Raw genomic sequence first — 24,379 nt, 5'->3', positions numbered from 1 at the left:
ACCACATGCAAAAGAATGAAGTTAGACCCCTACCTCACTCCATATACACAGCCTCCTGGACTTCCCATGGCTGGCATCTTATGTGTCTCCACTCAAATGTCATGTCTTTAGAGTGTTTCTTCCCTGAACAAATTGCCCTATTTAATGCTCTCCCCACCAGTCAGCACAATGAAGCCAGATGGCCTGGGTTTGAATCTCAGCTCTGCTGCTTATTATCTGGGTGGCATTGGGTAAGTTACTTTACCTCTCTGTGCCTGTTTCCTCAAAATTAACACAAACTGGATCAATGACCTAAAAAGCTAAAACTATAAAACAATTAGAAGAAAATATAGGAGTGAATCTTCATGACCTCTAATTTGGCAATGAATTCTTAGATTTGACACCGAAAGCATGAGCAACAAGAGAAAAAATAGATAAATGAGACTTCATGAAAAGTAAAAACTTTTGTGCATCAAAGGACATTATCAAGAAAGTGAAAAGACAACCTAGAAGATGGAAGGAGATATTTGTAAATCATATATCTGATAAGGATCTAGTATCTAGAATATGCAAAGAACACTTACAACTCAACAACAAAAAGACCAAACAACCCAACTGAAAACTGAGCAAAGTACATTTCTCCAAAGAAGATATACAAATGGTAAAAAAGCACATGAAGAGATGTTCAACATCATTGGTCATTAAGTAAATGCAAATCAGGACCACAGTGACATATCACCTCACACCCCCTAGGATTGCTTTAATTAAAAAAAAAAAAAGTTGGCAAGGATATGGAGGAACAGGAACCCTCATACATTGCTGATGGGAATGTAAAATGGTACAGCTGCTGTGGAAAATAGTTTGGTGGGTCCTCAAAAAGTTAAACCACACCACATGACCCAGCTCCTAAGTATATACCCCAAAGAATTGAAAACAGGTGTTCAAACAAAAACTTATACACAAATGATCATAGCACTATTCACAATCACCAAAAGATGGAAACAACCCAAATGTCCATCAGATGAATGGATTAGCAAACTGTGGTATATCCATACAGTAGAATAGATCAATAATTCAGCCACAAAATGGAAAGAAGCACTGATACATGCTACCACATAGATGAACTTCAAAAACATTGTGCTAAAGAAACCAGACACAGAAGTTCACATATTTTCTGATTCCTTTTATATGAAGTATCTAGAATTGGCAAATCCATAGAGACAGAAAGCAGACCAGTGATTGCCAGGGTCTGGGGAGAGGGGGAATGGAGAGCAATGGCATAATGGGTACAGGGTGTTCTTATGAGCTGATAAAAAGAAGTTGAAATCAGGGAGAAGTGTTGGTTGCACAACATTGTGAACGCACTAAATGCCGCTAAATTGTACAAATTTGATAAAAGAGGTAGTGCGTATTTCCCCTCGCCTCGAACGAGGCTGGTCTTAGGACGGGCTTTGATTATTACGATGCAGCCGAAGTGACGTTCTGGGACTTCTGAGCCAGGCCTTAAGGAACGTGGCAGCTTCCGCTTCTTGGAAGCCAGCTGCTATGCTGTAAGAAGCCCAAGCCCCATGGACAGGCTACATGGAAGTGAACTGAGGCCCCCTAGACGATAGCCCCAACTGACGGCAGCCAATACCTACTACCAGCCTTCTGTGGGTGAGGCCACTTCAGAACCTTCCAGCCATCCCAGTGCCCCAAGCCACATGAAGCAGAACTGCCCTGTCACCTGACAGAATCATGAAAACTAATAAGTTGTTGTTTTAAGCCGAAAAGTTTGGGGGTGATTTATTACGCAGCAATAGGTAACCAATTCTACCTCTAAAACCTTCACAAAGCCACTCATTTCTCTCCATCCCCCCCCCCAGCACCCTAGTCCAAGGCTCTCTTTTCCCCCCCAGGCAGCACTCTCTTCATCAAACTTCCCACCTTCAGTCCAACCTCCTGAGGTCCATCCTCCCTTGAAACCAGAGGGAAACTTCTAGCCCCCAATCTCATTCTCCCAGCCCTCCAGATGGTATCCAAGCCCCTTAGTGTGGACAGCAAGTCCCTGAATGACTGTCCCCATCCACCTCTACAGCCCCAGTGCCCCTCACCCATACCTCTAGCCCCTGCTCCTCAGAGTTCCCAGAATTCAGCACTTCCTCTCCTAGCACAAGCCGTCCCTCTATCTAGAACACTCTTTCCTACATCTCTTTCTTCTCCTGGCTAACCATTTTTCTCCTTTTGGGCCTCAGTTCAGACATCACTGCCTCCAGGAAGCCTTCCCTGACTTCCAGGCTGAGTTAGGTACCTCCTGCTGGCAGCCACTTGCTCCTGTTCTTACACCCTCATCACAGCAGCTGCCCTGTATTGCTCTTGTTATTTGGGCAACCTCTTTCTCTCACCACACCCTGAGCAATTTCAGGGAAGAGACAAAGTCTTCCTTGTGTTTTCAGAGCCTAGCACAGGCCTGGCATATACTGGGTACTCAGAGAAACCCAGGGGAACAGAGGTGGGAATTCGGTAGTGGGGGCTGAGGACCAGCTCACATCTGACATGGGACTGCTGTGTGAGTGAGACTCAGCTGTGGACTTCCCCTGCCCCTGCACTGAAAAGGTCCTGGCTACTAGGAGGGGCCTGGAGAAGAAAGAAATCAGGGCGGTAGAGTACAGCCCTCCTCCATGCACTCAACTCCTCCTACCTGGGACTTCCCTGGCGGTCCAGTGCATGCCATGAGGAACGGCCAAAAAGAAAAAAACCTCCTACCCAACCTCCAGACTGCACCAACTGAACGACTTTGTCCGTCTCCCCGGTAAAGAGACAGTGTCATGCAGCGGTTTGCATGAGCTCTACAGGCAGGCAGGCTAGGTTTCAAATTCTGGCTCTGCAACCTCCTGGCGGTGTGACCTTGGAGGAGTGACTTCACCTCTCTGAGCCTCACTCCCTTCAGGCCTAAAACAGAGCAAGATTATGTCTCCTCATAGGTTGTCATGAGGAATAAATGGGATGCTGTAGGTAAAAATGCTTTGCATAGTAGCTGGCACATGGCAGATTCCCTGAAATATCAACTAATCTCTTCTTGCCACTGCGTGAGCTGCACCAATCTAGGCCTAGCACTGTGCCTGGCACACGGGAGGTATTCAGCCAATGCCTTAAGGATGAACGAGTGAGGAATCTGATAAGAAAACACTAACAATCATAATAGCCACAAGTATTAACTCATTCAATCTTCACAACCACTAAAGAAGCTGGGAACTATTATTGTGCCCATTTTATAGGTAATGGAATTGAGGCCCACGAGTATGTATACAGATCATGTAAGTAGTAGTGGCTGGATTTGAACCCCTATATTCTGAGTCCTTTAACCCTTTAACCACCACCCTATAAAGGCTCTCAAAGCCCCAGAGCCTGCCTCTCCCGTCAGCTTGGCTTCTAACCAGCTTTGTGATCTCGAGCATGTGAACCTCTCCCTGGGCCTCAGTTTCCCCACCTGCCAAGAGAGGATTGTGGGGGCCAGTGTTGAAGGGCACTTCCTATTGGTCTAAGAGTCCAGGTCCTGGCCAGGATCTAGCCAGTGCTGGTGACCTGCTGACCACCCAGCCCAGGTGGGGCAACACTTGGCATGGGCTGGATTGTCACAGGTGGGTCACTGCATACCGACAGCTGCACGAGCCACCCGCCCCACACTGGGGGGAGTCTGGCCTCTGCCTATTCCCGGTCCCCCAGGGCTCCTGAGGGAAGCTGAGGCGGCCACCCCCAGATGTCTATTCCTGTCCCTGGCCTAGTGCCGTGCTGGGGAAGCAACAGCTATTTTGAGACCCTTCTCCCTCCAAACATGAGCGGTGGGAAGGCGCTGGGAACATCCCGAACTGGGAGGCCGCCCGTCGCAGCCTCACCCTGGATCTGGGCCACACCAGCCCTACGGCTCTGCCCCTTTTTCCAGCTCTGGTGATGTGATCAATTCTGATCACAGCAACCACAGTGGGATAACCCAGGAGAACAGATCCCAAAGGACTTCTGCTGGAGGCTGGGGCACAGGGCAGGCTGGGCCTTTCCCTTCAGGGAGGGGACGGGAGCAGCCACAGCTGAACCCACCAGCTGGGAGATGGAACTGCTCTGAGCTTGAAATTGGGGAAGACAGGATTCAGGACAATGTATAAAAATACTCAACATCTCCTGAGCGTTCACAATGAGACAGGCCCTGTTCTAAGCACTTGACATGGAGGTAATGTTCTAAGCACTTGACATGGAGGTAAGTCATTTAATTCTCACAGAGAGGAAACTGAGGTTCAGAGAGGGGAAGTGACTGGCCCAAAGTCACACAGCTGGTGAGTGGCTGAGTCAGGACTTGAACCCAGGTAAGCTGGCTCTGGAGTCCATGCTTTTAACTGCTTTTCTCCCCTCTGGGCCTTCCAAGCCCAGGAGGCTAATATAAATTAGGGGAGTGAGCACTGGGTTGAGGGTCAGTACCCCTTTGCCATTCCCAGGCATGTCACCCAGCAAGACCACCTCGGTGAGCTCAGCTTCCTTACCTGCAAAATGGGGGTCATGATAGAACCCACGGCCAGGGTTGAGGTAAGGATTAGTAATAACATACTGTAGTGACTGGGGCTCAGTAACTCCTCTCAATTATGAAACTAACATATGCACATGGTAAAATAATATGGTATAAAAGGGGACACAGTAAAAAGTGAGGTCCCCCTCCTACGTCACACCTGTAATTCTTCTCCCCACAGTTAACCACCATCAAAGCTTTTGTGTCACCTTCTGGAAATTTTCCATGCACATAAAGAAAGAGAAGCTGAATAGGATAGTGGTTAAGGACAAGAACTGCCTGGTCCAAACCCTGGCCCTGCTGCTTACCAGCTATGTGAAGCTCCGGCAAGTTACCTGTCATATGGGGTTAATAAAACTAAGTCCCTGTTTTATAGGGTAGTTGTGAGGATTAAATGAGTCAATCTATGTAAAGCATTTAACAAATTCTCTGGTACATGGTCATCTAATAAATATACACATACAGTGGATCCTTTCTGGCGGACATTGAAGTAGCCTTTTGCTATCACAAACAATGCTGCAAGACATGTCCTAGTCTACCTGTCATTGGGCACAAGTGCAAGAATCTCTGTGGGATAAATTCCTGGTGGAGAAATTGCTGGGTCAAACAGTAGTGCCCTTGTAATTTCAACTAAGTTGGGGATGAGTGAATCCTCACAGCAGGCAGGGCAGAGGAAAAGAGGTCCACAAAGCAGGGAGGATGAGGGAAGAAGCAGGATGGTTCTGTCTCTGAGGTCCAGGGAGGGCCGTGCCTCCCCCTGCAACCCAGTGGATACAGCAGCTCCCCAGGCCCCTGGCCAGGCAGATGGAGGGTTTAATTTTATCCAGGTTGTCCCCATAAAGGTTTTATAGGGAATTGGCTGATTGGATTAGAGGAGCAGGAGCCCCTAATGAGCAGCAGCTGATTAACAAAATGCTGAAGCTGAACAATGTTCCTTTGCCACCATCCACCACGGCAGCATCCAGGCTCTGATCGGGACCCCCTGGCTGCCAAAGACACTTCAGAATGTATATGCCTTCCTTGAACATTCCTCTAGGTCCCAGACATCCCAGAAGAGGTAGAGAGCAAGGGGTCAAGAGCACAGGTTTGGGGGTAAGACAAAAGGTCTCTGTCTGCTGAAATTACTGTGAGACCTTGGACAAGTCACTCCCCTCCCTGAGCCTCAGAGAATAATGGGGCCTACATTCATGGGGTTGTCATGAGGACTAAAGGAAGTCAAGCGCATGAAGTGCTCAGTACAGGGTCTGGAACAGAGAGCCTAATAAATGGTAGCTGGCGATGGGGTGAGGGTGAGGGATAAATTGGGAGATTGGGATTGACATATACACACTACTACATATAAAATAGATAACTAATATAGCACAAGGAACAATTCTCAATACTCTGTGATAACCTATATGGGGAAAGAATTTTTAAAAGAGTGGATATATGTGTATGTATAACTGCTTCACTTTGCTGTACAGCAGAAACTAAACACCACATTTTAAATCAACTATATTCCAATAAAATTTGTTTTAAAAAAATTGGTAGCCCAGAACGTAAGGATGAAGAATAAAGCCGGCTACTCTGGATCCCACCGCAGAAGGCCCTGAGAACAAGGTACATAGTTACAGCTTCCCACCTTCATGTTATGGGAGCATTTTAGCAGTTGCCTCAACTACCTCCTAGGGAATGCGCCAGGTTTCCCAGTCCGAGAAATGGGTTGTGTGATTTACGTTTCCAAGTAAGGTTTACAGGACTTACTGGAGCTGATACTCGGCTTTGTGTCTGATCCAAAAGGGCAAATTGACAGTGAGAACCTTCAGATGGGAAGGAGGGGAAGAGCTCAAAGGAAGTTCCCCCCCACACACACCCATTCCTCCTTTTATCTGATCTGAGACCCACTCTTCTGAGTAGTCCCACGAGTCACAACAGCAAGTACCCCATTGATCTAGGCAGTAGCCGGTTAAGAGCACAGGCTCGGGGGCAGGGAGGTAAGGATTAGACTATTCCAGCGTGAGTTTTCGCGCCTGTGAGTTCACTTCTCCGAACCACAGGCCCCTTCCTCACCTGTAAAAGCGGGATGATAATGGTTCCAAAGACTGACGGACGCGCATTCTGGGGTCAGGCACTGCCGGGGCGCACACCCGCCGCCGCCAAGCGGATCTCCTGGCCGGGGAGGCAGCCGCTGTCCACACCCCAGCGGGCAGATTCCCCCGCGGCCTCCCGCGCCGCGCGCCGGGGACCCGGGTGATTGCAAACAGCCACCGGCCTCATTAGGAGACGTGTAATTAGCGGCTGGCGCAGCCGGAGCAGACACCGGCTAATTACCGCGGGGAGCGGGCTGAGCCGCCGGCGCCGCCCCTCCCGGCCGCCCGGGACCCTCGTGTGGCCTCCAGGCAGGCCGCCCGGCCTGGTCGGAGGAGCGGAGGCCCAGGACCGCTCCGCTGTGCTTCCCCTGGGGCTATGCCTGCGGGTAGCGGTAAATCATTCGCTCAAATCTGCGTTTACTGTGCACTCACTGTGCCAGGCTTTTGCCCACGATATCTGGTTTAAATTTCATATGCACCCATGAGGGAGGGACCATTATTATCCTGTTGCACAGATGAGGAAACTGAGATCTTGGAGACGCGAATCAACCGCCTCACAGCACGTGGCTGGTAAACGACGGAGAGGAGATTCTAATTTACGTCTGTAGTCTCTCCAGTGTATACGAAGTGGACAGCGAAACCGTGCACCGGAGGACATCAGCGGTGTGGACCGGAGCAAGGACCACGGAGTCGGATGGCCTGGAGTTCGAATTCTGATCCTGCTCCTTATTGGATGTGTGACTTTGCTGAAAGCCCCAACGGCATCTATAAAATTGGCGCGGTGTTTGGATTAAGTGAGTTGAAGGCTGGGAAGTGTTAGGGGAGTTACTTTAGGGACGGGACGGGAGGGGGGAAGTTCAGAGGCTGAGACTTTCTCCACGCACTACGAGCCTCTGACGCCCCCTGCTGACCAAAGGAGGACGCTGGCGGGAACAGTTTTTGGATAAAGAGGTGGTTCTTGGGTGAGGGGCAAAGAGCCCTGGTCCCTCAGCAGGACCACAGCTCTCCCTCTTCCCCTTACTTCCTTAGCATCCCTCTTTTAAGGTGACTTAGAGTGAGAGATGGAAAAATTGAGAACTCATTCCAGATCTTGCAAACAATCGGTTGTGAAACCCGACTCCCTTCAGGGACCTCACAGAGCCCACCAAGTCCATGACAGGTCTACAAATAATCAGGGATGGATATAAAGAGCTTGTTACAAGGCTGGGCATCGAAGTGCTGGGTATAACAAGAAAATCTGGAACTAATTTAAACGTCCATCGTGGGAATATTGACCAGTTTAGCAGCTGAAAAATAACCTTGAAGAACAGTTGACATTAAAATATAGTCAAATGACAAGAATGAATCGTACAGACAATATGTTGAGAGAAAGGAGCCAGACGCGCACACACAAACATGCTGTTGGAGATTTATATTTATATAAAGTTCAAGGACAGGCAAAGCTAATCTATCGTGATAGAAGTCAGAATAGAAGCCATTTCTGGGAAGGTTTATGGCTGGGAGAGGGCACAGGAACCTTCCTGGGTGCTGGAAATGCTCTCTTAATGTGGGCAATGGTTGCAAAAGTCTATACGTATGTAAAAATTCAGTGAGTTGTACACAATATGCGCTTTATGTATGTTATGCCACACTAAGACAATTTTTAAAAAAGATATTCAAGGGGAAAAAAAGAAGAGTACTAAACAGTATGATCCTATATATATATATTTTTTGTCTGCTTTGGGTCTTGTTGCTGCGCGTGGGCTTTCTCTAGTTGCGGCGAGCGGGGGGCTACTCTTCCTTGCGGTGCACAGGCTTCTCATTGTGGTGGCTTCTCTTGTTGTGGAGCACGGACTCTAGGCACGCGGGCTTCAGTAGTTTTGGCACGCAGACTCAGTACTTGTGGCACACAGTCTCAGTAGTTGTGGCACACGGGCTTAGTTGCTCCACGGCATGTGGGATCTTCCCGGACCAGGGCTCGAACCCGTGTACCCTGCATTGGCAGGCGGATTCTTAACCACTACGCCACCAGGGAAGTCCAGTATGATCCTATTCTTAAAAAGAAAATAAAAGGAAAAATATAATTTAACATACGGCAGAAGTTCTCATCTCATACTTTTTTTTTGTCTCAGGACCCCTTTTCACTCATTAAATTATTGAGGATCCCAAAGAGCTTTTGTTTTGTGGGATATATTGATATTTACCATGTCTGTTAAAACTGAGAAGTGTTTAAAACACAATACACAATTCTCTTAGCCATCAGAGCAATAATGTCAGCACTGTTATGTGGCCTCTGGAAAACTTCACTGTCCACTCTGAGACAGTGAAACAAATAACATCTTAGTATTATTATGAAAGTAATTTGATCTTGGGAACTTCCTGAAAGAGTCTCAGAAAACCCAGTGCTTCCTGGACCTCACTGGAGAACTGCTGGCACAGGGGGAAAATGAAGGAAGAAAACCCACTACATTATAAATTATTCTCTCTCGGTGCTGGGATTATAATTTATTTTTATTTGCTTCTTTGTGCATTTCTGTTCCACACAGAAAATATAAAGACCACGGATGGTTTTTGCAAACAAAAAACAAGACAATACACCCGACTCCATAAGGTTGTTGAAAGGCCTAAGCAGTAATAACATATTTGGCTGTATGGGGAAATTAAACCGAGCTCTAATCTGAAAATAAGGGTCTGATTTCCCCTTTGTCAATCCCTGGCCTGTGAGTGCAAAGTGTTGCCTTCAAAAGTTCCACCGTCCATCTTGGGGAGAAAATATAAGTGCACACACGACTGTGTTGCAAGCTAATAGAAGGTAAACGTCCTGGAGGTTCCGAATGCCGCGGCTGCGTCCTACACAGCGGTGGAAACTCCAGCGTGGGGCGTAACCACCCATCACAGCACAAGGTGTTCAATCTTGGAATCCAGCTCCCAAACAACTCAAATCAGCGAATATCTGAGCAGGCCGCCTGCGCTCCTCAGAGGGAGGAGGAGCTCGAAGGAGACCGACACGGGGCTCCGCCTACATTCTAGCTCCGCCTCTCCCTCTGAGTGGCTGCCAGGACAACTTCCCATTGGCCGCCGACCAGAAAGCAGACATCCGGTTTGCGGATCCGCCTGCTGGAGGCGGAGGCTGCAATGGTGCGGTTCAAGCACAGGTAAGCAGACCCTTGCCCGGTCCCCAGCGGCCTGGCCCCGCGCTCACCGCCCTCTCGCCCGCCTTAGGTACCTGCTCTGTGAAGTGGTGTCTGACGACCCCCGCTGCCGCCTGAGTCTGGAGGACCGAGTGCTGGGCGGCCTGGTACGGGACACGATTGCCCGCGTGCACGGGACTTTCGGCGCGGCCGCCTGCTCCATCGGCTTCGCGGGTGCGAGGGTGCTGGGGAACCGGGGGCTGGCGGGACGTGGAGGGGGCAGTGGCCAGAGGAGGGAGAAAGAAGGGGCACAAGCGACCCCAGCAACTGCCAAGCCCTGTGCACAGTCCTATGTAAGATATAATCCTTTAGGACTTTGCTGGAGGCCTAATGGTTAAGCCTCCTCGCTTCCAATGCAGGGGGCACGAGTTCGATCCCAGGAGGGGGAACTAAGATCCCACATGAGGGGGGTGGGGGTGGGGCAAAATAAATTTTAAAAAGATATCGTCCTTTTTAGGAATCTCGGATCCAAGCCCAAAGTCTGCGTGAGTCCAGAGTTAGGCGGAGAGCTAAGAGCAGTAAGCAGTGAGACTTTGGGCAAGAACCCCCTGTACCTATTTGACATATGTATTGTTTAACAGGATGGTGAAAATTAAATGAGGGAAGCCGTGTATGGTTCTAAGTTACTTGACTGGTTACGTTGACATCACATGGAAAAAACATTGTCAAAATTAACCCTGAAAAGGGCCTGTGAAGTACAGAATGTGTGTAGGTAAATGTAGAAGGCCCTTTCAACAGGCACTCTATGTAAACTCATTCTCTTACCATCTACTCAAAATTGAATCCAGTATAAGGAATGCACGTAGGCACAACTCTCCTACATCAGGTGAGACCCAGCTGGCTGCTACAAGAACCTGCATAGACCAGTTGCAGAGCAACTTGCTTTTCAGCCAAGGGTTTTCTGAGGAAGATGGATCTATACGCTCCCCACCCATTCATTAACTAGTCAGTCGATTAGAAGACCGTTTTAAATTCTGAATTCACCAATTCTGAGTGGTGTGCGAGGCACTGGATGTTGTTTCTCTCCCTTCTGTAAATGAAGGTCTGTCCTAATTTTTTTTTCTTCAGAAATCAGTTCTTGCTTACTGATGCATCCCAGCTGCCACTGCCTTGAAGGATCTCTAGCGCATAGGCTCTGAATTACCCCAAGATGTTTAACCCATTCCCGAGAATCCAGTTTCCCCAAATGATTTTTTTTTTTCCTGCTGTAGTGCGATACCTCAATGCCTATACTGGAATAGTGCTACTTCGATGCAGGAAGGAATTCTACCGGCTTGTGTGGTCAGCTCTTCCCTTTATCACATACTTGGAGAACAAAGGACACCATTACCCGTGTTTTCTCAACACCTTACACGTGGGAGGTATGGGTGCATGTGATATGTCTCATTTCCAATAGGTAACAAGTTCAGTGTTCAGTCTTCAGTGGTGGGTGGGTCTTCCTGCTCTCCTGCCAAGAGCAAGATACTTTTTCCTAGCTCTGCAAGACTCTTGAGGCAAACACTTTTCACAAGCTGTTGACCACAAAGCTCTTTCATGTGCCAGGTACAATCAGAACATGTCAGAAGTTCCTGATTCAGTACAACAGGAGACAGCTGTTGATCCTGTTGCAGAACTGCACTGATGAAGGTAAGGCACGCTAGCCCTGTGCCCACTGAGCAAGTGACTGGCCTCCTCCTCCAGCTGAATGAAAGGCCACTCCCAAAGACATCTTTAATCACCCGTACTGTACTTTCTTCAGGAGAACGAGAGGCTATCCAGAAGTCTGTCACAAGAAGCTGTTTACTAGAGGAGTCGTCGGCTGGGGAGGAGCTTTCAGACAGTGGTGGTGAGGAGGCTGCTGAGGCAATGGAGTGAACCTCTACAGACTGCCCTGTGCCCCAGCCTCAGGGCCCACTTGTTGGGACAGGACATTCTGGGAGGCAGCAGCATCTTCTGTACTTCTCAAACAGGATGACTGCTGACCAGAGGCCAAGTGACCAGCTCAAAATGGACTTATTTGCTTAAAACTAATCGAAGTCACCTTTACCCAGCATTGCCTGGTTAAGTGGTTCTGGAGGTTGTGAAGCCCCTGGAGTTATAGACATCTTTGTATCTAACTGCCTGGCTGAGAGCAGGTTTAATAAATGTATTTGGCTTCTGTAGTATTTAGTGCGCATGTGAAGTTCATGCTTGGCCTAGTCTCTTTCACCCCTCCACCCTCGGCTGGAAAACTGGCTCCCCATGTGGTACTAGATGCACAGCCTCCCACTTGAAACCTTGTACCCCTGCCCCTAGGATGGGCCCTAAGTAATCCAGGTCATTCAGAGTAGCAGTTTTAGTGAGACACAGCAACTAAACTGGCACAGATCTATAGCTGGTCTCAGTACTGACCCACAGGACCTTAAGAATTCCAGATTCCTTGCCAATACTTAACCAGGTAACCTGACAAAAAATACAGTTCTTGCAGTTTTGAGTGGGGAAAAAACCTGGTCTCACCTGACCTCATTATTACAAAGTCAAGCAGCAGCTGCCAACTTCTGGTAGTTTTCCGCAGTTCCACCCTTCCCCATTGCCTTTTACCTGCCTGGTACCTGAAGGCAGGTGAGACAGTGCACTCACAGGAATTAGGAGGAAGAAGAGACTATGATCAGTTTTGATCTGCTACCTATGAAAGACATTTCTAGGACCTATTTTCTCCTTAATGAAATGGACATCACTCAAAGTCCCTTAAATATTTAACAAAGATTTGTGATTTTTTGCTTCACATGCCCCTTCATCCACCCAGAAGAGTTCCTGACCCAGGATCTCTTCCTTTTAAGAATGGGAGGTTAGAGTTAAACCCAGCTCAAGAACCCTTTAGGCCTGACCTAAAGGCATTACTCGAATTGCTCAAGCTCATAGTAGCTATTAATCTATTAAGAAGTATAGGTCTTCCCTGGTGGCACAGTGGTTGAGAGTCCGCCTGCCGATGCAGGGGACACGGGTTCGTGCCCCAGTCCAGGAAGATCCCACATGCCGTGGAGCGGCTGGGCCCGTGGGCCATGGCCGCTGAGCCTGCGCGTCCGGAGCCTGTGCTCCACAACTGGAGAGGCCACAACAGTGAGAGGCCCACGTACCACAAAAAAAAAAAAAAAAGTATATGTCTAGCGACTTCCCTGGTGGTGCAAGGGGTAAGCCTCAGTGCTCCCAATACAGGGGGCCCAGGTTTGATCCCTGGTCAGGGAACTAGATCCCACATGCATGTTGCAACTAAGAGTTCACATGCCACAACTAAGGAGCCCGCCAGCCACAACTAAGACCCAGTGCAACCAAACAGATAAATACTAAAAAAAAAATAAAAAAAGCTGCCCTGAAATCATCTTAAAGAAACCAGAATGCTCACAATGCTTGTGGAGGTGATTTATTCCAACTATTGGCCTTCATCGTCTATTACACCTAGAGGTTACTTTATTAAGCAGCAAAATAGTTCACATCAGCCAACTTCAGCTGAAACCAAGGCATAAGACTGCTCTAGGCAACAGGGAGGCAGTGGGCAAGCCCACCGCTTTTAAACCTGTCCTGCTCTTCCTCCGGGTGTGCCAGGCTCCTCTGTTCCTGTAACTCAGGCCACTGTCACTTGAAACAAGCTTGATCCAAAGGTTGCCAAGTCCCCAAGCTTCCTTCGTCAATGACAGTTACAGCTTTCCTTGCCAAACAGAAGCCACGTTCAAGAGGCAAAACCCTCCATCACACATGCCAGTGCAACCTGGGTCTGACACCACAGCGTGGTTATTTGTCAGAAGAAAAACTGCAATTTAAGCTGGGTGTCCTAAATCCATATTATTCCCATCCCTCTGTTTCTTAAAGATAACAAGAGGAGAACTGAACAGATAGAAAAGATTCAACTATTAGGTGTGCTGAAAGCATGGTGCCCTGACACAAGATGTCACAGCAGAGCAATGCTGTAACACTAACACTGATGTGGGCTGCTCCAAGGGACTCAAACTTAGTTCAGGTTGAGAAAAACTAACTACACATGGGTCAAAAAGACTAACCTGGCAACAAACTAAAAACCGTGGCAGGAAGAGATCTCTTGTGAGTGTCAATACTTTATTTTGGTGTGAAGACAGGAAGCTGGAAAATACACTGTATTTAAAATTTTCTTGGTTCCCCCTCACATTGTGGAAACCCCCTCCCCCCAGAGCTAATCTGTTCAAACTCAAATACTTAAAAATTACAGCAGCAAAACAAAAGCGCAGAAAAAAGAAAACCAGATGGAGAAGGTAGCCAGGCCAGTAGTGTCACTTGGTGTGGACGACTGAGGTGCTGAACAGGAGCTTCTGTTTCTGTTTTTTTCTTTTCTTTCCTCCTTTCTCTTCTAAACAGAAAACAGAAACAGCTTAGCTTAGAATGCCATCGCCTTGCCCCTGGCCAATTTTCATTAATGATAGTCGCAGGCAGCTAGGAGTGCAGGCTCTGGAATTAGACCTGGATTCAAATACCAGTCCTTGCACACTCTGGTGTTTGTCTTCAGGTACATCACTTACGTCCCCAGCCCAGCTCCTCGTCTGTAATGTGAATTATACCCATTTAATATGGTATTGGGAGAATAAAATTAGCACAACGCCAGGCACACAGGAAGCACGCATAAATACCAGTGTTGTTCTTATCTAGTTCATGAACACCACAGAGCGGGGGTGTGCTTCAAGCCTGACCTTCTTCATCTATTAGCCACCCTCCACCACTGTGTCTTAGAAGGTTAAAAAAAAAAAAGTCCTCAGAATTTCACACCAAGGCCTCAAAAGAACTAATCTGGGGTGCAAAAAGGTGCTAACGTACCAAATGGAATGTTAGTTGACACTAGAATGTGAGCCCTGAGGCTCAGAGGGAAAAATGCAACTGATTAGTGATGTCTGCCACTGGATCCAGGAGGGAATGACAGCCCTGAGCTGAGCACCCCACTTCTGTGCCTTTACCAGAAAGGGGATCTGAAGTAGCTGGCGTGTCCAGTTTCATGAAGGCTGCTTCAATAGCTTGGCTGAAGGAATTCTGGAAACTGGGCACAGGAACACGGTCTGAGTTATCACTCTCCCCATCGCTGTCCACAGGGGCAGGAGGACCTAAGCTGTTTTCACCTAAAAAACACCAGTGTTAAAATTGTAGAAACAACACTAGAGCCTTTTACCTTCTGAAAGGGGCCAAATTTCCCCTTTACCAGAGGGCTGTTCTCACCTTTCTTTGGAGCAGTTTTGGGCCACACATCTGCTTTTGCTTTTCCAATTCTCAGCATCTGCCAAAGTGGGAAAGGGGAGGAAAGAATTTAAGTAACTGACGCCATTTCTTCTCCAGACTCCTACCTTGACACCGACTGGTACGGGAGACAAAGAACCAACTACCCCTCTGGGAAAAAGATTTTCTAGATACTTCTCTCCTTAACACTGTTTTGGTCATGTCCTCTATATCCTGACCAATGGAACTGGCAATGAAACTCACAAGGTGGGAAACCAGTTGTTCCTTAGCAAACAGGTAAAGCATATTGCAAAGAAGGCACAAGAGATTCATACTCAGATTCTGAAGCTGGGAATCCTGACTGTGTCATTGCCTGCTTCTGACAAATTTTCCTACTCTTCTGGAGACTCCTAAAAACATCAACCTCTTAGAATAAGGAGTGTACAGGACCTTCCAATTTTAAAACAAACCACCTGGCTATCAAACCTCAGTTACTTAAGGCCACAAAAATCAATTTAACTTTATCTCGAAACTGCTCCCACAGCCCTCGTTACCTTGTGGTCTTTGCTTTTCCAATAGTTCCTTAACTATTAACTTTTAGATCCAGCCATAAACCATATTCCTGCAAGTACAGTAAAATCAGAACAACAATTCCTCTTGCCCCTGAGTGAGGAAATTTTTCATCCCACTTGGCCAAGACCAGCTTTGTAAGTGCTGAGGGCCACTATGCATCCCAGCTGCCACACATACCATGCCACTCAAAGCAGGGTGAATTTTACCAAAAGACAACCCCAAGAAGATACAAGTAGGAATGCCTGTCCTAAATGTTTACCAAAGTGGGGCTTGCATGTTGTGCAAGATGAGTTCAACTGGCAGATGCTGATTTCACTGATAAACTTCATCATGTGCCACACTTTGATGATCTGCTCCCTTGGTCCCTGGGAGTCTGGGGTCCAATAGTACGACATCTGAATCATCTTACTCTTCCAAGGTCATTAAAATATATCACCTATATTTTAATCTTGACAAAAATGTTTAAATGTTTAACCTGAGTCCACTCATAAAGAAACAATCAGAAAAATCTCAACTATAGGATAATCTATAGAACACCTGGTCTGGATGCTTCAAAAATATCCATGTCACAGGTAAAAAACAAAAAAACAGAAGCCAGAGGAACCGTTATGGATCAAAGGACACTAAAGAGACTTGAAAACCTAAATGCAGTGAATAATCTTTGATTAAATCTGACTGAAAACAATACAGGACACTGAAACAAATGGGAAAATAAAAATATGTGGCATCTTAGATAGTATTAAATCAGCTGTCTTTGATGTGATAATGGTAATTGTAGTTATACAGGAGAATGTCATTTTGGGGGCATGTATCTCCCAAGTATTTAGTTGTCAAGTGTCATTCATGAGGTCTGTAACTTACTTTCAACATAGCAAAAAAAAAAAGAGAGAGAAAAGCAAGCAAATATAGCAAAATAGTAACAACTGGTAAATCTGGGTGAAAGGTATGAATGTTCATTATACTATTCTTTCAACTCTTTAAGTTTGAAGTTTTTCAAACTATAAAGTTGAAAAAAGCAATGGCAGTAAAACCTAGCTAAAAAAACAACTTAGGCATTGACCTAACTCCTAGGAGCCACTTGCTTATAACCTCTGAAACCTAGCAGTTCATTCTCAGGATTGCTCTCAATTATTTCATCCTCCTTGACTTCAAAGACTCTCCTCACCAAAGTTCAATTCCTGCTTATTCCTCAGCACAAACTGCCGTTTGTACGTGAGAAATACCCAGATCAACTAACTGCTCTAAAGAACTGTTAAGCTAACGATTCCAAACTAGCCCCAAAGAAGTGAACACTAACCTCCTACAAGGCTGCTTGTCAAGCTGTCTGTCCATCTTCCTCAGTTATCTGAATACAGGAATGCTGAGTGTTTCGCTTGTTTTAAAGATTAATACTGATCTGACATCAAATCTCACTAGCCTAGTGTTGCCTCCAACCCAACTCCTCAAGAAAGCTGATTTGGCTACTTACAGGATAATCAAGACAACTTTCCCTTTCCCAAAGTGAAGAAGAATGGTTTATTGTATGTAACAGATACCACTGAATCAGAGGTCCTAGAACCAGGGACCAGTTAAAATTGACTAACATATCCCCAGCCCCTAGAACAGTGCTCAGTATAAAAGTATATCTATTGATGTGTTAAATAATTAAAACTCCTGATTCTTCCTCAACTACTCTTAGCCACTTTCCTTGGTAAGTCTATGGTAATATCTGAGACTAACTCCATGACCTTCCATCTTTAAAAAGCCTTCCATGGTTATTAGAGTCAGTGCAACATTAGCCCGTAAGTCTCCCCATCTCCAACAGAGGGATTTCCAGAAAGAACAAGCATCAGAGTTCATGTTAAATACCCTTGGGCTGCTTCACAAGCAACAGGTTTACCTGGGCAAAGGAAGGGAAGGGAGAGTCTTCTTCCAGACTCCCAACGCAGAATGAAGAACTGCCCTGACTGGCCGTGGGTGACAGAGGGGTCAGCAGGAAGTCTGAAAGGGAACCAGAGACCTGATTATACAAGTCAAGTTCCAAAAAGTTAGTGTCCTGTTAGTAAGAAAGAAGAAACAAACCCAGAATCGGGTCTGGATAATTACCAACCCTGCCTCAGAAAGCTAACTGTGATCCACTTTCAACTCTGCCATATGCTTATAAAACCAAGAACATGGCCTATTGTTCACAGGAGTGATCAGCATAGAGAGAGAAAAGTTTAATGGTTACAATAACACTAGAAGGCATAGCAAAATCTATTCCCACAGTAAGAAAAATCCTCTCCACATCAGCCGGTTCTCAAGGCCTAGGTATCGGACTGTCAGAGAATGGTTTTATATGGATGAAAAAGCTCCAAGAAAAGATATAAAATATAATCATGTCAGCCTTTATGTTCCCGCCAAAAGAAGTCTATGACCTGGGAATATTCAGTTAGAATCCAAAACACATACAGCAGCAAAATCCAGCAAGATGCAAGCTTTTCCCTGATACTCCCTAGGGAAATTAGTCTTTTCCATCCTTTCTGACCTAGGGTTGAACATTTCCCACAGATCAGTCTACCCACTGCCCTGATCACTGCTGGGAGGGAGAGGCCTATTCACTCTCCCAGCAGCAGGCCCTGCCACAGTCAGCCAGGGCTCTGTGGTACTTTTATTCCTAGGACCATCCAACTGCTCTTGCCTGAATACATTAGAGCCCAAATAACTTCAGAAAAGCTAGTATGTGAAAACGCAATCTTTTTATCACAGATGATGTAGTCAGTGTTTTGCCATGTTCCTTTAGTAGCTTTAGTAGTTCCTTTAGTAGCTCTCTTCTCATTATGAAGAGCATAAGTGTTGTGCAGCCCTCAAGACCCAGATTCTAGTCCCAGTCCCTGCCACTAACCAAGTCCCTGCCTTGGTCTCAGGTTCCTAAATCTGCCAAGTGATGGGCATATGATCACAAGAGTCACCAAGAGTTTTAAATATTCTGATCTTGGACTTTTCATTGAAAATGCCTGACAAAAATAAATTTTAAGTATCAGAAACTATCTGCCAGGAGGATGAAGATCAGAAAAGACAGCTCTCTGAAATTATAGTAACTCCTTTTAACTGTTTAATTTCATGACACATTAACACATTCTATATATAAGGAAAAACATTTTTAAAAGGCTGAAGGCCTATACCCTGAGAAAACCATAATTCAAAGAGAGTCATGTACTACAATGTTCACTGCAGCACTATTTACAATAGCCAGGACATGGAAGCAACCTAAGTGTCCATCGACAGATGAATGATAAAGATGTGGCACATATATACAATGCAATATTACTCAGCCATAAAAAGAAACGAAATTGAGTTATTTGTAGTGAGGTGGATGGACCTAGAGTCTGTCATACAGAGTGAAGTCAGTCAGAAAAACAAATACCGTATGCTAACACATACATATGGAATCTAAATAATAAAATGGTTCTGATGAACCTAGGGGCAGGAGAGAAATAAAGACGCAGATGTAGAGAATGGACTTGAGGACACGGGGAGGGGGAAGGGTAAGCTGGGACAAAGTGAGAGAGTGGCATGGACACATATACACTACCAAATGTAAAACAGCTAGTGGGGGGGCTTCCCTGGTGGCGCAGTGGTTGAGAATCTGCCTGCCAATGCAGGGGACACGGGTTCGAACCCTGGTCTGGGAAGATCCCACATGCCGCAGAGCAACTAGGCCCGTGAGCCACAACTACTGAGCCTGCGCGTCTGGAGCCTGTGCTCCACAACAAGAGAGGCCGCGATAGTGAGAGGCCCCTGCACCGCAATGAAGAGTGGCCCCCGCTCGCCGCAACCAGAGAAAGCCCTCGCACAGAAACGAAGACCCAACACAGCCAAAAATAATAAATTAATTAATTTAAAAAAACAAACAAAAAAAAACAGCTAGTGGGAAGCAGCTGCATAGCACAGGAGATCAGCTCGGTGCTTTGTGACCAACTAGAGGGGTGAGATAGGGAGGGTAGGAGGGAGATGCAAGAGGGAGGGGATATGGGGATATACATATGCATATAGCTGATTCACTTTGTTATATAGCAGAGACTAACACAACATTGTAAAGCAATTATACGCAAATAAAGATGCTAAAAAAAAAAAAAAAAAAGGCTGAAGGCCTCTCAATCTTGACCTCACTCCTTAGAGTGGAACACTGTTACCGGTCTGCAACACAATCATCCCAGTATTTTTCTATACATTTAGACATATAAACCCATACTGAAATGCTTTGTTTTGTGTGGCTTTTTTAACCCAAAAATGGTGTCATGTTTTGTCTTGTTCTACAACTTCCTTTTATCTTAAAGGTCTATCCATTAGTTCAGGAAGAGAGCTATTTCCTTTTTCAGTAGGTGTAAAGAATTTCATAGTAAAAATGCTGTAATTTAGCCATTTCCCTACCAGTATACTTTAGGCTGTTTTCTCTCCCTATCATAAATAAGACAACATAAATAAAGATGTTCACACAAACAGGGGGAGTATCTTTAAGGTAGAAACTAGAAATAAAACAGCTGGGTTGTGGAGAAGAATCTAGGTTTAACCATCCTGCTATATGAGCTGCCTGAGGTTTTTAGAAGCTAAGTCGGTACAGCCAATGGAAAAGTGAATCAAATAGTAGCAATTTGATGGATCTCAGGAATCTATTAACTACCCAAGTAAGGTTAGTCCCGTAAAGACCCCCACCATGCCGAGATCACAGTTGTAAATTCAGACACTAGGGCTTTGCTTAAGGTCTGTGGCTGGTGGTCAACTTGATTCTTTAAATCCCAACTCTATTTACCTGCTTGGGAACCTGGACTTCTGCTAAGAGAAGAAAGGGAGAGAGCCCCATGGCCCTCGGTGCTGGTAGGACCCAAAGCAGAATCAGAGGAGCAGGTATAGGAATTGAAGGCAGGAAACTGCTGTAGATTCTCTAAGGGAATGTGGACTTCTGGGTCTGCAAAGCAAAGACGAGAATGGTAGGCCCATGTACAGAATCCCTCAAATCTTTTCCAACAGTTGTGGACAGTCAATATGAATCCCCCAGGGATCTGAATGATGGAGACAGAGCTTTAAAACCCAAATTTATAGTAACTGTCACTTTATAATATGCCTTTGTTTTAGTATAAAAGCCTTGCTCTAACTCTTCTTGGTTGAAGCTAGGTGATAAACCTGGGGGTTAATTATAATATTCTGTATACTTGTGTTTGAATATTTCCATAATAAAAAATTAAAACAAAAAAGCCTTTGTTCCTGAAACATCACTTTTCTCAACTATTCAGGACTTGTGCTTTAAACAGCTACACAACACTGGTATGCCAGCTATACACTTATCCCAGTTGAAGAAGTAAAATTTATGTTTACCATACCACATGGAGTCAAAATAGTTAAGTCCTTTCCCTAGCCAAGGACTCAATTCCTTGTTTTCAGGAGGTTAACTAGACCCTCATGTCACACAGTCCTTGGTTCAGTGAAGCTTATGTTTAAGAACCAGATCAAAAGATTCTACTTACTGGTATTAAGGAGCTCAAATCTAACTTCTTGCACGTATTTCCTAGTTTGTCAATAGGTCTCTACTATTTCAAACTCTCCTGGTAGACTTGCTATGTATAGATGTCTCCAGAGTCAAAGGTGAGGCCAACAATGTATCCAGAGAGCACAGGGCCAGTTATCCCCAACATGCAGCAGATCTCCAATTCCCTTCCCCCGCCCACCCAGGGTTTTTTCACCCACTATGCCAAGGATGAACTTACTATGTGCTATGCACTTTGACCAACATCAACTCGTTAATTCTCATGTAAGCCTACAAGTAAGGAGGTACTCTCACAACTCACATTTAAGAGCTGAAGAAAGCAAGTGGCAGACCTGACATACGACCTAAACAGTCTGGCCCCTGGGCCCAGGCACGGGATCTCTGTACAGTGATGCACAGTTGTGCTCATCACTGAGATGAGAGTTCTTGAACTTACACTTGCCCTGCTTCTTGTTCTCCTCCATCTCAATCCGGCGCTCTCGGCGACGTTCCTCCCGGGCCTTCTTCTGGCGCTGCCGCTTCCTCTTCTCAATATCATCTGCGGGTTGGTGAGGTTGTGAGGAGACAAATGCAGGACAACCTGGCCATTAACTCCTCCCACTTGGCTAGTAGCTAAGGGCACACGAGTGGGCCCAGCTGGATTGGATGAACGGATGGAGCGTATCAGGAGGTTCTGAGACTCATGACAAAAGCTCCTTACTTCCTCTTGTGGGTTTCTAGTCACAAGAATCCCTAAACTCCACTAAAAAGGGAAGCAAAGTAGGGGGCATTCTCACCTGAGAATATCTCTAGGGTTTCCTTAGAGACCAGAGGAGGCTGCAGAGCCAGTTCACAGATGCTAAACTCGCAGGTGAGCGGCAAGTGAGAGAGGTATCTATGACGCTGTCGCACATCCTACAAGAGAAAAGGGACCGATGCTCAACTAAGACCAGGCCTAACTCTAAGAGCAGAGGTTCCCACCCCAGGTATCAGGCAGTACACCACACCCTCTCAGATGGCAATGGGGCTCAAAGAGTTAGTGCTCAAGTTATCAGCTTTTGAAAAGCTGAACAGAAATTGTCAATTAACCTACCGTAAGGTAGAATAAGCAACCAAAAGCAGTTTTTTGGTTTGTGCTGCAAATGAATGAATGGAGGCTGGTAATGAATGATCTAAAGCTGATCAGCTGTTTCAGCTTTTCTGGGGGTCCACAACAAACGGGAGAATAAGGAAGGTAAGAGTTATTTACTGGGAAAAAAATCTGGGAACCACTGACTGAATTAATGATAACTGAGAAGGCAGATAAAGCAGGTTTCCCTACTGAGCAAAGCTTGGCCTAAAATAATAAAAAATGAAGGTCATTAATTTAATTTTCTTTTAATTCTTTTTCTGCATGTTTGATGGAAAGTTCACAGTACTTAAAAAATCTCTAAGTTTAAGGCTTTTAACAAATTTGTGATCAATACAACTGTAACTCTCAAAGAGCAAATATTCACATATGTAAATTATCAGACACTAATTCACAGGTAGCTGCTAAACCAAAAATTCATAACGAGCTTGTGTAAGCTACCTTAAAGCCTCCAAGGACTTTGTTTTCTTGCCATTTTCTCCCAAGCAATAAGGAGAAACAAAAACAAACTCATCTCTGAAAGTAGGAGACATCTCTATTCCCAAACCACAATAAATGAACCTGTGATACAGGGAGCAGTGGTGAGTGACCTAACAGAACCCTGGCACAGTGGGGGAGGGTCATTTAACTTTTTAAAAATTCACAGGCACCATCACTAACAAAAAGACTTAAAACCTTTCAAGACTAAAGGCCTTGAAAGTTTGTGAACTTGGTTCAGCTAGGCCCACCACAAAGAGACTAGGTTAATGCCGCTTCCTGCCCCTCCACCTCGCAAGGCAGGCCCTTACCTCAGACATGGAATACCCAGCGATCTCCACCACCGTGGCTGAGATCTTCTCAGGGCTCTGTTCCAGGCTGCCATACTCCCGCACGAGGCAGCGCACATTCACGGGGTGCAGGAACATGTGCTGCCCATCCTCCGCTGAAGACAAGTGGCTCTATCACACAATACTCTTGGCCAGTCCTCAAGTCAGGCCCTCCTTATCCCAGGCCCAACTCTCCCTCCCCAAGCTGAAAGGCACAACAGACCCCATCTGCCCAGGAGCTAGCGGCAATACCTCCCTCTGCTCAGAGAGCCAGATCACGTCTCTGAATCATTAAGCAGCAACCCAGCCCTCCTCCTCAGGGACACTCACCTTGGTAAAAGTAGTAACAAGGAGAGCTGCTCAGGTGTGTGATGCTTGGCTTGGTGACGGGTTCCTGCTGGCTGGACTCGGTACAAATGGTCCCCTCTCCAAGATTGTCTTCTGCTAACTCCAAGTCCTCACAGGCCTCTGACAACCCCTCAGGCTCTGGTTCAGAAACTGCTTCCTCTTCCTCTACCAGAGGGAGAGCAAGAGGACGAGGAGGAGAGCCAAGAGAACAAACTTCTGTGGTCTCTTCATCAAAAGCAGACAGATACTCCAGCATGCCCTGTTGGGACAAACTGTAGGTCACAGAAAGAACATGTGGCAAAGGCAGGCACAGGAACCAAGCTCTCTTGAGGTTTACCTTAGCTGTCACATTCACTGATCTAACATCACTGGGGAAAGAACACACATAGAAAAAGCACATTGGAAAAATTTTAAAATAAATAAATTAATTAATTAATTAATTTAAAAGCACATAGGAAATACTCATAGTTCCCTCTTACCCCAAAAAAGTTCAAACCTCACAACAGGGCCTAACAGCTGAAGAGCAGCACCTGAGGAATGGCAGCCATTTAGTCTGTAACTGGGACACTAACCTTCCTGGGTTGAAAAACGGACTCCTTCGCCAAGGGAGCCATCAGCACCAGTTGTTCCAGAGCAGCCACGACACCAGCGACCTCCCCGCTGCTTTCAGCCAATCCTGACAGAGCCTCTTCCCGAGTCTAGAGCACCAGAGAGAAAACCAGAAACATACTTAGTGTGAAGGGCCAAATCTTACAATGGCCTTTCTCAACAGGAGCAAAAGTTAAAAGGCAAAAAGGAAGAGTCTAAGTACTTAGAATTCTCAATCTTTAAGGGAAGCAGGAAGCAAAAACGCCTAGTACTCAAATGGGATGGTACTCTGCTTAGCATCTCTGACAAAGATAACGACAACACTACAAAAAAGCTTCCTGAACAGAAATCCCAGGACACAGGACTAGTCTTCTAGTTTTTACGAGCGAAGCTTTGAGAGAGCCCCAGTGCAGGAGACAAAGAGTCTGGGCAACCCCCACCTCAACCCGGATAGCTCTACTTCTAGGCAGCTTTTCTTCTCCCTGAAATGCATTTGAACAAATGCTCCGCACTA

At 46.1% G+C, this 24,379-nt stretch overlaps 2 protein-coding genes across 4 annotated transcripts in view; one reads left to right on the top strand and one right to left on the bottom strand.

Moving 5' to 3' along the window:
- Positions 1-9,657: 9,657 nt before the first annotated feature.
- Positions 9,658-11,861, top strand: POP5 (POP5 homolog, ribonuclease P/MRP subunit). Its single transcript, XM_082667240.1, has 5 exons — positions 9,658-9,716; positions 9,784-9,926; positions 10,964-11,113; positions 11,295-11,378; positions 11,491-11,861. The coding sequence occupies exons 1-5, from the start codon at positions 9,697-9,699 to the stop codon at positions 11,604-11,606; spliced, it is 513 nt and encodes a 170-aa protein (XP_082523366.1). The 5' UTR covers positions 9,658-9,696; the 3' UTR covers positions 11,607-11,861.
- A 1,254-nt stretch (positions 11,862-13,115) lies between these two features.
- RNF10 (ring finger protein 10) overlaps positions 13,116-24,379 on the bottom strand; it is a 32,191-nt gene continuing 20,927 nt past the window's right edge. Inside the window, exons 8-17 of one of the 3 annotated variants that reach the window (XM_082667602.1) lie at positions 23,850-23,975; positions 23,260-23,536; positions 22,912-23,045; positions 21,792-21,909; positions 21,452-21,553; positions 20,284-20,439; positions 17,392-17,492; positions 14,943-15,000; positions 14,687-14,845; positions 13,116-14,088 (exon numbers count right to left, since the gene is read on the bottom strand). In XM_082667602.1, coding sequence (XP_082523728.1) covers positions 14,012-14,088; positions 14,687-14,845; positions 14,943-15,000; positions 17,392-17,492; positions 20,284-20,439; positions 21,452-21,553; positions 21,792-21,909; positions 22,912-23,045; positions 23,260-23,536; positions 23,850-23,975 — 1,308 coding nt within the window. In that variant the 3' untranslated portion in view covers positions 13,116-14,011. The other 2 variants (XM_082667603.1, XM_082667601.1) reach the window with 2 other exon arrangements.

Source organism: Grampus griseus, assembly GCF_964374135.1.
Source record: "Grampus griseus genome assembly, chromosome: 12".
In the NCBI taxonomy this organism is placed as follows: domain Eukaryota; kingdom Metazoa; phylum Chordata; class Mammalia; order Artiodactyla; family Delphinidae; genus Grampus; species Grampus griseus.
Note: the sequence above shows the minus strand (reverse complement) of the source record. Positions and strands in the feature narration are given on the sequence as shown.

Excerpts from the sequence above, each read along its gene's own strand:
- POP5 (XM_082667240.1), top strand. The coding sequence starts at position 9,697 with ATGGTGCGGTTCAAGCACAG. Across the intron at positions 9,717-9,783 it reads ATGGTGCGGTTCAAGCACAG|GTACCTGCTCTGTGAAGTGG; the intron begins GTAAGCAGACCC and ends CGCCCGCCTTAG. Across the intron at positions 11,114-11,294 it reads CAACACCTTACACGTGGGAG|GTACAATCAGAACATGTCAG; the intron begins GTATGGGTGCAT and ends TTCATGTGCCAG.